The sequence below is a fragment of the Parasteatoda tepidariorum genome, chromosome 7, assembly GCF_043381705.1.
Source record: "Parasteatoda tepidariorum isolate YZ-2023 chromosome 7, CAS_Ptep_4.0, whole genome shotgun sequence".
Taxonomy (NCBI): Eukaryota; Metazoa; Arthropoda; class Arachnida; order Araneae; family Theridiidae; genus Parasteatoda; species Parasteatoda tepidariorum.
This window is the reverse complement of record NC_092210.1, coordinates 81621867-81639648: the sequence shown is the minus strand read 5'-3', so window position 1 is coordinate 81639648 and position 17782 is coordinate 81621867. Positions and strand designations below refer to the sequence as shown.

Below are 17782 nucleotides of genomic sequence, written 5' to 3'. Positions count from 1 at the left end.
ACGTCCCGCTACAGCACTTTATTTATACGCTTTCAGCATCAATTCAGAGGGCGCTGCGCGCGCCACGTAGCAAAATAAGCTCTGAAACTTTATTAATTTGCATAATATCCTATATCCATTATTAAAATAATATTTCATTTGATTCTGATGATTCCTTCATGGTGTTGCATTTTCTACAAACAGCAGTTTAGTAAACATAATTACAAAATTAAAATGAAGAAAGTTTTCGTTTTCATTTCTACTTTTTAGAATAGTGCATAATGTAATGACTCTCTTGCCTTCTTTAAATCATTATAGAGTATTTAATGACATCATTCATCCCAGCTATATAAACTATATTAAAACTTTTATTGCTGTTTCTTAGCACATTTAATTTTCCCTCGAGTTTTCAATAAGCATTTTTTTAATGTTTATTTGGAACGTTGACTACCTTTAAAGACGAACCTTTAATTAAAAAAATTAAAAATGGAATAAATATTTCCAACTTCGATTACTCAGCTTTCATTCGTATATTTTATCACTAACATTTAACAAGTTGGACAAAAGTTTAGAATAGCTTGAGCTAAGTTTAATAACTTCTAAGAAACAATTCATCAATTAAAAATTAAATATGACTATGAAGTACATGTTATTACACATCTTTTAATTCTGCCACAATTTTATCATTGAGAAATTGTTTTGCATATCATAATTCAAGACTTTGTTGAATACAAATATTAATACAACTTTTTAAAAAATCGATTTCTCAACCGATTTCGCTCAAATTTTGTAATTTGCCATGCAAAATTACGCTTTAAAATGAGGTTAAAAATTATATACCTTACAATTCAAAATTCTTTTGACTATTATTAAATAAAAGAGTAAATATTTACTAAAATTTCATTTCTGCATGGAATTATCTTTGGGTGAAGAAATTTTATAATTGCATCCAAACAAATTTAATTTGCTAAATTCTCAAAATATAGCGTAATAAGCAAAAAGTAAAATTAACATTAAGGGGTCCAAGCTATTGGGACCATACTTTGGAAGTCATAAATCTTAATCCGTCGTGGAATGTTTATTCTGATTTCGCAACTTAAAATATTGTCTGCACTTATTAATTTGAGATCACCTCGAAGCACTATGATTGAGTCCTAGATCATGAAGATCCAATTATTAGATCAAAAGTTATTCTGTGTGGTCCTATTTTTTTTTTTCTTTTGTGCACTGTACACACAAACTATGTTTAATTATTTAATAATATAAATTCAGACAATGATTTTTCTAAGCAGTTCATACATTACAAGCATAATTAAATCAAAACTATAAATATTTGTAATTCCAGTAAATAAATGTAATGTTGAGCAAAAATTTTTTATAAATGTAATGTTGAGCAAAAATTTATTTACTTTCCTCCTCCAAGGTTGTACGCAGGTTTTATGACCCCCTACTCTAAGCAAAAAAAAAAATTCATAATTTTTATAATTTTCGAAGATCTTTCATACAAAATTTTAGTTTTTTGACATAAAGAAATTCTCTGAAATTTTCTTCTTAAAAAAGAAAAAAAAATCTTATGAATAGATACTAAATTTTTTGAAAGCGATTTTAGTCAGGCCGTCAGTAGTTCTGGAATCCAGGACAATTGTCCTCCCCCCTTGAATACAGCCTTGACTATATCACATATAAATTTCCTGCATAAATTTTCCGTAAAATAAAAAAATTTTATTTGACATTTTTTTTCTTCATTTACTTTTTAATTTCCCAAAGGTTACAAAAAATAACTAATTATTTCAAAAACAATACAAAAACCTCAAAGTGTTAAAAACATTGTACTAATAACTGCTATCCAAAACTAATAGAACTATTAACTTAAAAGTAATAAATTTAAAAACAAAATTGGTAAATGATTACTGCAGTAGTAAAAACTATCTAAAAATAAAAAAGAAGTTTCAGCCAAATGAAAGAAACTTTTTCTATATGAAACATAATTTAAATGATATATCGGATTTTTTTGTTAGTGTTATGGTTGATTTTCAGAATTTTTTCAAGTAAAAGAAATAATTATTATAGATATGATAACTCAACAGATTCAACTCTTAAAAAAATATATATATATTTATATAATAATAATATATAATTTACTCTGGCTATTACAAATCATGTGGTTTTTACACAATGTAATGTCATTTTTAAAGAGTTAATAAAACAGACTACATAATAATAAAAAATATAAAATTTTAATTTATAGCTCTTATATTAAATACAAATAAAATCACATTTGCGACAATTTTTGTAAATACAAATTTATAAAACATTTCCGGATTCTTGATTTTAACATTTTTACAGGGTATCCTTCATACCTAACTTTGAATAAAACAATGTGATGAACAACAACATCTACTTTTCTTTTGTATATTAAAATAAAACAAATTGATAATAAAATACACACATTTAAATGAGCACGAAAATCCTTTTTAACTGTCATACTTAACACTTAAGAACACACTTAACACAAGTCCCTGAATTATATGAGATTCTACCTCATTTTAGTGTTTAATTAAAATATATATATATATATATTTAAAAGGAAAAAAAAACACTTCCAATTCCAATGGGTTAAATTATCACTTGAACAAATTTCATTTTAATAAATAGTACATATATAAATTGTCTGATTATCTATTAACTACATTTTCATGTAGTACGGTTTATATAAATATAGAATATTATCACTAATGACCATTCAGGGGCAGGGGGTCGTGGATGTTAATTACTTGACTAATGGTATAACAATGTGGTCACAGCTTTGACATTTTTATTTACTTCCAACAAAAGATATATTGGTTTTAAAGAAGCGCTTTGAACCCCTCAAGTTACTCACTTTTACATAGATGGCATAATATTAAATTGAAAAAACATTTATAGAAAAGAAATATTTTAATCATGCATGATAAAAGAACTATTAATATGTATGCTGGAATGTTGTTGATGAAAATACAGAATAATGAAACATAATAAAATGAATAACACAAATAAAAAACTTACTAAACAGGATATACAACAAACCAAGTCGTTATAATTGCATACCTGCCAACTTTTAATCCCTTCCTTTATGGTTTTTCCCAGTGGTATTAAAATGGAGTTAAAATTTCAATTTTAAGCAAAAAAATATGTTGTATTTGAAAAAGCTTATGCTGTAAATCATGATAGTAACACAGATTAATATATATGCTTAAATTTTTTAAGAATAGTGGTGATCAAAATCATTTAAAAATTAATTTTATGAATAAAAAAACGGTATATATTTACTACCACTTTAAATATGAAAATAAAATTTTACGCCAAATGCGTAAAAGTTGGCAGGTATGTAATTGTTTTTTTAGTAACTACTTGACCCTTTTTTAGTAACCCACTGATACGATTGCCCAAATTGCAACATTTCATAATACCCTTCTTACTATTAAAGACAACAAAAACATAATATTTATTCTTCATCCATCTTAGATTTTAGTATTGTACAATCTTCCGATTTTTTTAAATGTTGGAAAAATTTTATTTTATTTAATGCATGTAATTTTTTTTTAAAAAATATATATCGATGCATGTTTTATTTTAGAGGTATTGTTACAGAAATGACCCCATTGGAATCAGATAAAAAATTCTTTCATTAAAAAAAAAATAATAATGACTTACAGCTTAAAAGTAACACAAGATCACGCATTCACTCAGGCATACTAAACAATCACTCAAATAAATTAAAAAGGTATGTAATAAGGAACAATTGTAGTAACTTTTTATATCCCTGGAAATCTGCTTGAGCTCAACATCGCTGGCAATGTCTGTTTGGCAGAAAACATTGTAAGAGGTTGACTTGACAAAATAAAATAAATAAAATTTCCATCACTTTTTTGTTAGTACAACAAAATATAAAACTTTATATGTTATATACAGACTAGCGCCTTTTGATTTTAAACATGAACAAGACAACAACCATTGTGTTTCAGTTCAACAAATGGATGCCAAATCAACCTAATACACAAAATCACCAGAGTTGCATTACAATCAGTATAAATGTTCACCTATCTCGGCATGTCATTTCTTGATTGAGTTGTATTATTTGATTTTTCCTCTTCTTCTCATCACTTCCAACACAATTCTTGATTCTGAAGTATTCAACGCTTTCTGCTTCAACCTTTCCGTTTTGCATCCCTCGCCACTACCCCTTGCTCCAAAAATGCAACCTAAAGCTGAATTCATAATAATCTTGATTCTTTGGAATGATAAAACCTAAAAAAGAATGCTTTGTTTTAATACTAATTAGGACACTTTTCAGTATAAAGAGAACATAATGTATTAATAATTATTAAAAAAGAAAGTAATTCATGAAGCACTTTCGCCCGTCACTAAAGATATAATTACTTTTTGCAAAACAAAACTAATATAAAAAATACCTAAAGAATAAAATTTTAAAGTAATCAGGTTCATAAAAATCATGTTCCAACCATAAAAAGAGGGATATTTTTTTTAAAAAAACTTATCAAGTTTTTAAAAATACATTTAACAAAAAAGGATGATGTTCGAATGACGTAACTTCAAGTACAGATTAATAACATAAATGAAAAACTAAATTTTAAAAAAAAATCAAAATTAAAAATTTTTTAAAAGTCATACAAAAAGGATGCTAAACAAATAAACATATATACTGCATTAATAGTAATATTAACTATCAAATTGCTTTAGAAAAATCAATTTTATTTTGTAAATAATTACCCCATGCATTCATTATTAATTAATTTTGCATTAAATTAAAAAGTTATTATTTCGAGGCTATGATCTTTTTTTAAGGCCTCTTAAGATTTTTTTAAGAAAAACCTTGTTATCACAAATTTTTCTGCTTTATACACCGATTGGCATAAAAACTCAAAATTTAACTGCATAAGACCAAATTATGATTTATATATGTATGTATATATGTACTACTTTCATTTTTACAATTTTCCTTACTTTGTTAGAACTGATAGTATAATTATACACATAGAATAAAATCTTTTTTTAAAAAAATAATTAGCTTTACGTGAAAGAAAAATAAAATATTTGAAGTATAATATTTGAGTACATATTAATAATTATCACAATTATACTAACCGGGAAGAAAGATCATTTTACATTCAAGTAGGAGAACTGCGTGCACTTGAGCTTCTGGATGAGGAACTATCACGCCTTCTCCTATATCTGGAATAATCAATTGAACCTAGAAGAAGATCCCTTATTAAGAATATTATTCATAATAAACAGTACACTTCATAATTTCTTAATATATCGAAATTCAATAGATAAACAATTTCTGTGGTACGAAAGTTTTGAGAATTATTTCACACATTATTTTAATCAATGTAATAAGTTATTTCATAATTCTTTTTTTAAAACTATTTTAAAATTTTCTATTAAAAATAAATGAAAATATGTATCACAAAAGCTGAAACCCAAGTTAATATGATTATGTAATATGATTTAAAAAAACATGAACTTTTTCTTAGTTTTTAGTTATTTAAATGTATCTAAATTTCCTTCTGATAAATTGATTTTTTTTTTGTTGCTTTTTTTAAATTTTAAAAGTATTTAATTTTATGCAGACATTACAAAATTAACTGTAAAAAAGAATTTAGTGCCTAGAACAATGATGTTTATATAACAATTACTACCTACAATTGCTTCAATATGTCTGTCTAAATACTTTGGCATGCCTTCATTAGACAATCTGCTTAACATGTGGCCCTTCACTCAAATGGGTTGTGCACCCCTAATATAAAGTTAAGATCAAATTTAATAACAAGTAAAATAGTTAACAAAAAAGTGTTTCTCAAAAAAAAAATCCTAGAAATGTACACATTGTCTATTTTGTTGCCACACATTGCCATTGCCTATATTGCCTATTTTGCCTATTATTGCCTATTTTGTATACATGTGTATAGTTAGTCATTTATTTGTTAGTCAAACCTAAGAATACTTACTTGATAAAGGAGCATGCACTTCAACTTTAACTTTAGCTGTTGCTGTAACTCTGGTAGTTACTGCAGTTTGAGTGGTACCAGAATTAGGGTTTGTAGTAGATGTAGTGGTTGTTGTGCTTTCCCCAGAAGGTGAATTGCATTTAAAATCACTAGGTGAGTTGCACTTTGAGCTGTCATCTGACTGACTGTCAGTGTTATTCTAAACATAATCAAAGTAAATAATTAAATATACAATTTTTTTAAAAATAAAGCTAAGAAATTCAAAGTAAAAAAATAAGTTTTTATTAAAAACATTAAAAATAAAGTTTAGTTAATAATGAGAAGAAAAATTTTCAAGAAAAAAAATTTCCCCTAGAATATAAAAAAATTTTTGAAGAAAATTTCATGAACAAGCTGTGCTTTTCTATTAAATAACAAAAAATTGTTTTATTTTTTCAAATAAAACACAATTAAGTTCTACCAGCAACAGTTCATGATCTACAAATAATTATAAAAGAAGATAAATTATAATAGAATCCTGATTTTCCAAAATCAGACCATCAAAGTTCATCAGATTTAATGATCCGCTTTTTTCGAGATTTCTAAACTAGCAAATAAATGTGTAGTCAAAATGTACAGACGATTCTTGTCCCCAATTTTGACAGCATCGTCTTCATAAGAAATATCTTTTTTTAATACTGGTAACATAGGAGAAATTAGTCAAAATAAGAATTTCGAGAAACGAAAAAAAAGTTTCAGTCTCATTCTTACAAATTTTGTAAGAGGGATAAAAAGACAGAATAAAAATAAAAAAAAGATATCAAATTTACTTATCAGAGGTCTAACAGAGGTGTTTCTGATTTATTAAAGTTTTGTTTTGTGAGGATTTCATAAAAAAAGCTACTAATCATAAAAATGAAACATTTTAAGAATATCAACAGAAGATTGAAATTTATAGAAATAAAACATACATCAGTATTTGTTGTTGTATTGACTGTCGTAGTGCCATTGCTTGTATTTGTAACTGTAGTAGTCTCAACTGTTACTTCTGGCTGCACGATAATCTCTGCAGAATGGCAAGAACCGGACTCTTCTGTGATTGTTGATAAGGATATTTCAGAGGGCACTCTGGGATAAACACGGCGATGGAAAGGGCGTGCTAACCGCACACGTTGTCTAATTGGAGGAGATGGTTCAGGTGAAGGAGTCTGAAGCCTATTTGAGTTATCTGATGGTATTACCTAGAAAAATAGAAAAATTAAAATTTGAAAAAAATAAACTTTTTAAAAAAAGTTTTTTAAAAATTTGACCCCTATGATTTTATCAAAATATCACCAAGAAAGAAAATAAAATCATAAAAAAAGAAAACTAAAATACATTTATAAAAATAAAAAAAAAACAGGCTTACTATTGTATTTTAACTTCATTTTGAAATCAAAAAATAAATAACAGTTATGACTATGTTTATTACTTTTACAATAGAATATCTTACCTCAGCAGAAGGACCAATTAGACTGAGCAATACAGGAAAAAATGCAAAACCATTGAACATGCTAATTAGCATCAAGGCACATAACACTGTAAAAAAATACCTGAAAATAAAACATGTAGATTTTTAATACACAACAAAACAAAATTAACATTTCAAATATACGCCCATTGAAATTTAAAAAAAGGCAGTTGAATGATTTATAGCAAAAGTCTTATTTTTTTACATGAAAAAAACCTGGTACAACATCACATAAATTCAATTTTAAAAAAATTCTATACAGTTTCCCAATTTTATTCCTTAGTATTTAAATGATTTAGTCTGTATTTGGGAGTTTATATGGCAAAGCACAATGAAATCAGCAGATATACTAACCGGAAGATGAAATCGAATTCTGAGAAGGAAAGCATTATAACTCCAATAAGAGTAGAAAGCGCTCCATGAACAACAGGAGAAAATATGTATTCTAAAGCCATTCCCATTCTTTCTTCACGATTTCCAATACTTGTGATGAAACTCTAAAATATAAAACAAAAATTAACAAAGAACTTCGATAGAATATGCTGCTCACATAAAACAAGCTATCATAAAAAAAATTCATACTATAGCAACAATTAGGGTTTGCCAGAGTGAACCCAGCCCAGAAAAACCCAGTGGGGTTTTCCAGATTAGGCCCACTCAAAAAAAACCATCTTTATACAAAGTGGGTTTTTCACATTTTATTATTTCCAGTCAAATAAACAAAATTGTATTTTAAAATTATCAACTTATTGTTTGATAAAAATTTAACCCATTACACTTGGAATACTTTAAAATGTTGTTTGAACTGATATAATCACTAAATTACATAAAATACACAATAAAGTAATTTTACATAATACTTAAAATTCATAAAATATTGTAGTGAATAACTGTTAAAATATAAAAAATAAAAAATTTTAATGTCAGAGTGGCGGCTTTTGATGTAGCATCAGATTGCTCATATATATGTATATATATATATATATATATAGAGAGAGAGAGAGAGAGAGAGAGAGAGACATATATACACTGTTTCTCTTATGACCGCTGGACTAAAAAGAATAATTTTTCGATTAGATATGATTAAAATGGCTTGGCAAAATGTTCAGCTTATTTCTCAATAAAAAGGAAATAAGTTCTGATATTTCAAATTTTTATTTTAACAAAACTGTCATGCTACTTGATATTAAGTTTATAATTTTCATTTTATTGAGTACCAAAAAATTATTGTTTAAATATTTTTCAATCTTGTTTTGCTTGCTAATATTTTATTTGGTAAAAATTTTGTAAATTACAAAAGAAGGATTATTTACGCAATGAACATAGAATGAATTTACTTATTAATGGAATATGAATGCATATTGTAGATATTAGTTGCCCATGAAATGGTTGTTCATTAATAATTATTATTTTAATTTAATGAGAGACAATCTGCTTAACATGTNTTTTTTACATGAAAAAAAACCTTGTATGGCAAAGCACTGTGAAATCGGCAGATATACTAACCGGAAGATGAAATCGAATTCTGAGAAGGAAAGCATTATAACTCCAATAAGAGTAGAAAGCGCTCCATGAACAACAGGAGAAAATATGTATTCTAAGGCCATTCCCATTCTTTCTTCACGATTTCCAATACTTGTGATGAAACTCTAAAATATAAAACAAAAATTAACAAAGAACTTCGATAGAATATGCTGCTCACATAAAACAAGCTATCATAAAAAAAATTCATACTATAGCAACAATTAGGGTTTGCCAGAGTGAACCCAGCCCAGAAAAACCCAGTGGGGTTTTCCAGATTAGGCCCACTCAAAAAAAACCATCTTTATACAAAGTGGGTTTTTCACATTTTATTATTTCCAGTCAAATAAACAAAATTGTATTTTAAAATTATCAACTTATTGTTTGATAAAAATTTAACCCATTACACTTGGAATACTTTAAAATGTTGTTTGAACTGATATAATCACTAAATTACATAAAATACATAATAAAGTAATTTTACATAATATTTAAAATTCATAAAATATTGTAGTGAATAACTGTTAAGATATAAAAAATAAAAAAAATTTAATGTCAGAGTGGTGGCTCTTGATGTAGCACTGTTTCTCTTATGACAGCTGTCTAATTTTTGATTAGTTATGATTAAAATGGCTGGGCAAAAAAAACTTTGTTCAGCTTATTTCTCAATAAAAAGAAACAAAGATCTGATATTTCAAATTTTTATTTTAACAAAACTGTCATGATACTTGATAGTAAGTTTATAATTTTCGTTTTATTGAGTACCAAAAAACTATTTTGTTTAAATATTTTTTAATCTTGTTTTGCTTACTAATATTTTATTTGGTAAAAATTTTGTTGATTACAAAAGAATGATTATTTACACAATGAACATAAAATGAATTTAATAATGGAATATAAATGCATATTGTAGATATTAGTTGTTCATGAAATGGTTGTTCATTAATAATTATTATTTTAATTTAATGAGTACTTCTGCATATCAGTAAAATTTTAGATTATATACTAGGAATGTTTAGAATATAAATTTATTATCTCTTTTCATTTATTTCAAAAACAAAAAATATAAAAAAAGCAAAAGTTGATTTTTTTATACATTGTAAGACAAAGAATTCAAAAAATTGAAAAAATTTAAATTGAACATACCATTTTATGAATTCATGTTTTTAATTTTAAACTAAATCACATATTAATATGTTTTACATTTAACCAAGAACCATTACTGGGTTACATGGGCTGGGTTTTGCCAACTTGTAATAACTCACCATGATTAAATGAACTGTGAATTCTACTCCAAGACCAACTGCAGCAATCAGAATAACTGCTGGCACTGCACTTAATTTGATACCCGTTAAACCCATAAATCCAAACAATTCAACAATTATCACAGCAATGAAGATTACCTATAATTAAGAAATTAGTTCAATATTAGTAATTTCTGTTAAACTGAGACAATTTTAATGACATTTGAAATTTCACATTTTTTTTTCTTATTAGTATGACTCTACAATATCAAATATCTCTAAAAATAAAATCATATGTATATAAATTTTAAACATTTAAGTATATGAATGAAAGCTTTGCACCAATAATACTTAGCACTAAGCCCTGTTGGAAGGTAAAAACTTGGTTTATTCACTCAAAAAACTGATGTGGCTACTGTAGTCATTTGCCTAAGTACCCTGGCTGAATAAGTGGGAATTTCTTTTAAAAGCGTTTAATTGCATTTTTTTCAAGTTTAAAAATTTCATACAAAACTAATTTTACTACATTACATAAATTTGCCAAAAATCCAATTCTAACTTAGTAATAAGACTAAAAAGCAAAATCATGTCCCAGTTACAAGTACAATGATGCTTGCAACCTTGTTTCTAATTAAATTTTATAGCATCTACAACAAAACTGATGACAAAAATTCATAAAATCATTTGGCCATAGAAAGCAAACATTTATCAATCCAGTTCTTAAAAGTATAATAATATACTATTTACAACTAATTTAAATCAATTTTTATTGGTTACAAAAAAAAAGTCCTCTCCTTTAAGCTAAAATATATGTTTATGAAAAGATTAACGAAATAAAAGGACTAAAAAAAAGATGTAAAATAATTATGAAAAGCAGGGTTGAAATAAAAAATTTATGGAAAAGTATATTTATGAAAATAGTTAAATATGGACATAACTGACTACGAAAAAATTGCATACGTGAAACTGTTCCGACTTCCAAATAAAATTTTCATACAAACAGTAAATAAATGAGGAAATTATTCAATATTTTTAAACAAACACAGAAAACAGAGAATGGTCTTAAAAGAATTTTCAGTCATAATATGCATAATTTTAAGAAGAAAAACTATGAAAATGATTAGTCGTCAGGGGTCTGTCCAGACATCTTGTGAGGGGTCCGTTTTTCGTGAAATTGTGAAAAAATTACTCACATTCTTTCAACCAGGGTTCGCTTTTATGAATTTGTGCAAATAGGGTCCGTTATTGCAAAAAAAAAATTTTTTTTCAAGGAGTTTTTAAATTGTAAAGACATACAAGATTATGCTCAACACTGTAAAATTATAATTGAAAAAATTAAATTTTAAAAAATATAAAACAATTGCTGCTTCTAAATTAGAGATGCAACATACAAATATTTGGTATTTAGCCTGTACTGCTGAACGCAGAATATTAATTTCGGACGAATAATGGAAGAATCGTCTGCCGAAGACAAAACTTAATTCGTTTACATCCATCTTTCTTGTTTTCTGCCCTGAGAAGGGTTTATTCGATTAACAAAATAATGAAGATAAACAAATTTGTGAAGGGTCCGATTAAGAGAAAAATCATTTTGTGATGGGTCCGTTTTTAAGTTAAAATATTTTGTGAAGGGTCCGTTTTTATGAAAAGATATTTTGTGAAGGGTCCGTTAACGGACCCAAATTTCTTCTAAACAGACCCCTGGTCGTGTTGATTTAACAGATAGCTAGGTTAAATAACCTGTTTTTGTTTAGTTTTTTAATTCAAAGTTTTGATGTGTTGAAATCTAGTTATACATATTTTTAAAATAGTAATCAAATAACCAGACTTACAACAAATGCAGCAGCCCAAAGATTGAAAAGAGCAACAGCAATGACAAAGAAAATAGCCAAAAAGATGCAGAGCATGGCAAGCCCTAAGTAGTATCTGAGGGATAGATACTGCTCCCAGTACACAAATGGTAATCCTGTAGGAAAGTTAGGGAGACCTTTATCTTCAAACTTCTCACATATAGTCCTTACATCACGAATGGTTTCTGTTATTTCTTCAGTAGTCCCTAAACCACTGAGAAAAAAAGGCATTTGGGCATAAACAAGTGGCTGAGATTTGGGCATCTTTAGCTCAACATCTTGAGGATCGTGTGTCCAGCGACGAGGCTCTGGCACAAAATTAGCCTGAGAAGCAGAATATGCCAATGCATCATTAGACACCCAAGCAGAGAGGTAGTTATAAAATGCTTTGGGATTAATAATACCACTGCTGTCTACGAGCCTCATTGTTTTAACCTAAAATAAAAATTAGAAAATATTACATATTGTTAGAAGAATAAGTCATTTAACATAACTGAAATAACTTGTTACCATAGTAATAGGCATTTAATTCATCAAAGATAGTAAACTGAATTTTATAAATGAGCCTCACTTTCTTAAGTATCAGAGACACTTACATAAATATTCAAGCAAGCAATAATCTGCACAAAAATTCTACTTCAATAGGGATTTTTTAAGGAAATGTTCTCAATTTTAGGGAATTTACTAAAATATATAAAATTCAGGTGAATTTTTATGAAACCAGTACATTGTTGCATTTTAATTTATTAATAAAAATTAAGATTTTATTAATATTGATGTCTTTACGACATTAATAAGAAATATTGCCAATTTTGGAAGGTTATTTAAAAATAACATAATGACACACTCTAAATATATTACATACTAACTTAGTATACTTAGAAGAAAAGTACCCGTCATAAAAAAGTATTTTACATCAAACTTAAATTATGTCACTGTAAGACGCATGTCACTATAAGACATTGTTGACAAACATTACAGAAACTTCAACTTTTCATGTTCAAATATAATTAAGACATAATTATATATTACATAATTATGTCGACCTTGTATGCATGGGGCAAACATAAGATTGTCCTTGAGCCAAGGAGATAAACATGAGAATCTCCTCTGGAAAGATTCCTCAAGCTGAGGAAATTCTTTTTCTAATATATTTTGAGACAATAATTACTGTTAGATAATCCCAAATCCCCTTTATTTATCTAAAAGGGGGCAACATGATTTCTGGCAGCATTGTAAGTAAAACTTCTGGAAAAAATCTCAAAGCTTCATAATTGCTCTTCCGGTTGATTAAATTAAAATGACTTAAGTTGAAAAGATATTAATATTCTAATTTTAAATTTATCATTAAAGCAGCAAGGCATATACCAAACTTTTCACTACCCATCACTTTTCACAATTTTTTTTCTCCAAAATTTATGAAAAAAAACAATATCTAATGTATAATATACAATTTTGATTCAGTTGAAATATATTCGACTCAGAAAAAAATTTCTATAGAGTTAAAATAATAAAAAGTACTCACAAGAGACTTATCAACAGGATTATCTATTCGACCAGTCTGCACAAGCAATTTATAAGCCATTATAGAATCATCAGTCGCATTAGAACACCAATTCTCTTGAGTAATGCACCCTTTCTTCCATTCTTCATCAAATGCTTTTTGTAAACCTACATACAAAACAAAACAAAAGAGATTCTTAATATTTTAATTTACAAAAATTATATTCTTCTTTTAAAAAAATAAAGATGATGATGACTGGATTAAAATTTCCATATATTCTACTCAAAGCACCAGATAAATAATTCAACTGCACCAAAGTTTGCACTAAAAAAACTTTGCATTTCCAATTTTTAATGACTGAAACATGTTCTACTTATTACACAAAAGTATCACAATTTCAATTGGTAATGTTATTCCACATAATGTTTTGATTAAAAACTGAATATTTCAAAAAGTAAAAATAACTTACAAAAAAAAAAGTTTTAAAAACAAAAGAAAAACTCATTCATTTCAAACTTTTCAATGTAGTACAAACATTTAGCAGAAAAAATTCATAATGAAATTAACTGGTGCAAGACACATACAGTCAAACCTCTACATCATATAGAGAACACAAAACATTGTAATTGAGTAATAATTTTAAAATTTTAGTCAAAGAATTAAAATGACAAAACCTATTTGGCATGCTTGCTTTAAAAACAGAAAAACAATAAGATCAATTAATAATAAAATCTTTACACTATAGTTTATGCACAATTACATTTGTAAGCACTTTAAACATTACTACAGATTTTATTTGTTGCAAATGTAATCTTAATATGTACCTGCTCTCTCTTGCATTCTGGTTGGAGAGTGTTACTGCATGGCTAGGTACATAGATATACTGATATCTATTTTATTCTTCTCATTAATGGTTGGTATATAATTCCATTCTATTGTCTACAAACATGCCATTAGAAACATACATACTTTAAATGTAAGAAAAATTTAAATTTAATTTTTTTTCTTCTGCTCTAGATTCAAAAAAGTAGCAAAAGTGCAAATATGTTTGTAATTGAAATTTATACATATGGCTGAAATTTTATGATCAATTTCTTGTTTAAAAGGCAGGGAATAATGGTCAATAAGGATAGGGTCTTTAGAAGACATTTTACTCTGCTGGAAAAAATTATCTATCCTTAGGGAAGAATATTCATATTTCATTGTGATTCAAAACATAAAAGAGTGTCTTCAAAGTAGCTCCTAGATAGTACATCATAATGTCTGACAATGAATAAGACATTCAATTTCAAAGCTGTATTTTAATTAGTGCTTATAGTACTATTTTAAATAGTGAAGCTTTATTAAAAATAAATTACTACAAAAAATCTTGATATATTTAGAGAATTACACTACAATAACAAATTAACATACCTATCAACCAGTCTCTAAACATTGTCAGCCAAAACTCAGGCAGTCCACCATTATCATTTTTAATAATTTTCTCCACCCTCGTAAATGCTTCGTGATAGTCATACAGTAGTTGCTGATTTGTAGGATATTCAAAACTGCCTTGGGTTACAACAAACATATTGAAGAAGCCAAAATATTTTGCTCTCTGGTTGAGAAATTGGTATTCGTTTGTATTCCTGGGAACAATGTCAGTCAAATCCAAGCCATCTTTCACTTGCATGATTCCCCACATTCCAGCACAAATAAGACCAATACCAAAAACAACTATGAGGAACTACATAGAATAAAATAAGAAATTTCTATAGAAACAAATGCAACTAAAGGGATTGAAAATATTAAAAAAAATCATTAAAATTTTGATGAAACATAAAAACACTGAAATAAACATATTCAGTGAAATAAACTATATCTAACACTGAAATAAACTATAAAACACTGAATATAGAAATAAAAAAAGTATAGGAATTTTTTATAAAATCCAATTTTTCAAAGAAAAAAAACTCAAGATAAAAAAAATAAAATGCAATAAAAAATTTTCTTAGTCCAATAAGAGTTCTCTACCCTCAATATCTTGGATTTTAAGTAAATTTTTGCCTTTCATTTTTTTTATATATATATTTTTTGTTCAACTTTTGATGAAATAGCATTATTCAGCAGCACAATACCATTAAAAAAGACAGAAAATAAATAGATTATTTTTTTAGATTAGGAGAAACAGCTATCACAAGACTAATCAGTGGTCATACCCGCAGACTAACATTTGTTCAGGGTCAAAAGACTTTCCCTGTATGCCTTAAATTTAATGTGCACCAGGCTACACCTCATGTCTTCTGTCGGTGAACGGTCTTCTGAACTTGGTCTAGCCCAAGTGGAATAAGTAACAACAACAGCATTTAATAATTTTTGAGAACCTCTATGAATATTTACTCAAAACATAACAGCAATAAAGTTATGCAATTTGTGGTTTAGAATAAGTAATTTCCAACTATACATTTGTTAATGATTTTTAAAATTTAATTTTATTACAGTTTGAACTGATCCTTTTAACACTAATACCACAAAAACAATATTATTTAAAAATCCAAAAAAAAATAATATTACATATATATATAGTAACTATTTGAATATTTTTCACAAACTGCTGATTACAGAATTATATTGGTAATTTTGTTAAAAATTTAATCGAAAATCTGAAGAAAAAAAACCAAAAGCTTTAAATTTAAAATTCTGATTCTCAAAAATGATGGCCTCTAATTTTAAATGTATCAAAAGATGCTGATGAACAGAATAAATATCGACTATCAGTTCATTTGTGACAAAAAGATAAATCAAAAGCATATTTAGAGTGATTCGATTTTGGTAAAGAAATTGAGAAACTAAAACTGATTACAAGAGATTGAATTTAAAAGCATCTAAAGAAAGGCAAAAAAAAAAAATGTTCACTAGAATTAAATAAAAAGTAAGCAATTAAACAACAGTTGCTTACTAAGCAAAAATAAGCAACTAATTATTTTGCTGAAATGTAATATGAAGCATAAAAAACAACTACAAGAAATTAAAATTAAACCACTTCACTTCAATGAGCTAAAATAAAAAATTCAATTACTTTTACGAGAGGTTGAAGTAGAAATGGAGCCAAAATCCGATTAGCAAACCATGTCAACAATGACCAGGTGTAACAGACTTCAGTATAATTTATATCAGCAATGTTTTCTTCTGTTTGCAAATTTTCAAGTTTATTGTTGGACTCAGTTGAAGTCCCTATAAGAAAATTAATGCACATATAGAACCAATTTCAAGACATAAATTTAAAATAAAATCCAACATATTAAATAGATTATAAGAACTAAAACTTGTTGGAGAATAGAGAATTATGCCTAGAAGTTATTCTAGTCTTTTAGAAAGAGCCCTGTTTTCGTAATCTTTGGAAAAAATCTAACTTCAATTTTCAAAATTAAAAATTGCCATAGAATTTATTTATTTCTGACAGGGTCTTGTTTTTGTGAGAGAGAAATACAAAAATCATATCTTTCAAGCAGTAAAATAATGAATTGAAGTTTATGCCAGCCTATGTTTAAAGAATAATGAATTAAAAACTGTTACATTGACAATGTTTTAAAGATAGTTTTGTAAAGAATCCATGAAATATTGTGTGTTTTAAGTATAGAATATATTGCGAAGCATCTGATTTAACAAAAATTTGTAATGCTTTCAGTTAACAGATCCAAATTTCTCCAGAAAATAACTCCTAAGACCATATATGCATATTTTTTTTTCATAAAATAAAAGTTAAGCTCCTCAATCGAAAATATTTTAATGCATATATCAATAAAAATAAGTTTTCAATAATTATTCATATATTAAAAACTTATTTTCCCCAACATTCTTACTTCAGTTCAAAATACCTAAAAAAAACTACAAATAAATTATGGATTATAATTGCATTTGAATGCTCTTTATTGATACAAAAGGAAATAATGCATTACCTGTTTGTTGAGAAGATTGATTTGTTTGTCGACCACCCGAGGGGGCTAACACAGTAATTACGTGACTGCCATCAGGTGGAAGAGCATGGGTAACAGCTTGACGTAGAACTACAGAAGAGCTAGAAGGGGAAGCCCTTAGTGGTTGATAATGATTTTCAACATTTTCTGAGTGTGATTTGCTGCTATAACAAAATGAATTTTTCAGCAACAAAGAAAATCAAAGTAACACTTCTCTAACTGAGAAAA

The 17782-nt window shown here is 27.0% G+C and overlaps 2 protein-coding genes across 2 annotated transcripts in view; one reads left to right on the top strand and one right to left on the bottom strand.

Annotated features, from left to right (window-relative positions):
* LOC122271347 (uncharacterized) overlaps positions 1–4012 on the top strand; it is a 5915-nt gene extending 1903 nt beyond the window's left edge. Inside the window, exon 2 of the mRNA XM_071183827.1 lies at positions 3931–4012. Coding sequence (XP_071039928.1) covers positions 3931–4012 — 82 coding nt within the window. The remainder of the gene's footprint in view (positions 1–3930) is intronic.
* The window catches only part of LOC107440240 (protein patched-like), a gene marked incomplete at its 3' end in the record, with an annotated part of 71400 nt that overhangs the window by 15106 nt on the left and 38512 nt on the right, over positions 1–17782 (bottom strand). The window contains 12 exon segments of the mRNA NM_001323808.1: positions 3570–4266; positions 5125–5230; positions 5991–6189; positions 6941–7210; positions 7462–7561; positions 8986–9128; positions 10266–10403; positions 12077–12529; positions 13620–13765; positions 15012–15324; positions 16657–16811; positions 17537–17718. Coding sequence (NP_001310737.1) covers positions 5148–5230; positions 5991–6189; positions 6941–7210; positions 7462–7561; positions 8986–9128; positions 10266–10403; positions 12077–12529; positions 13620–13765; positions 15012–15324; positions 16657–16811; positions 17537–17718 — 2182 coding nt within the window.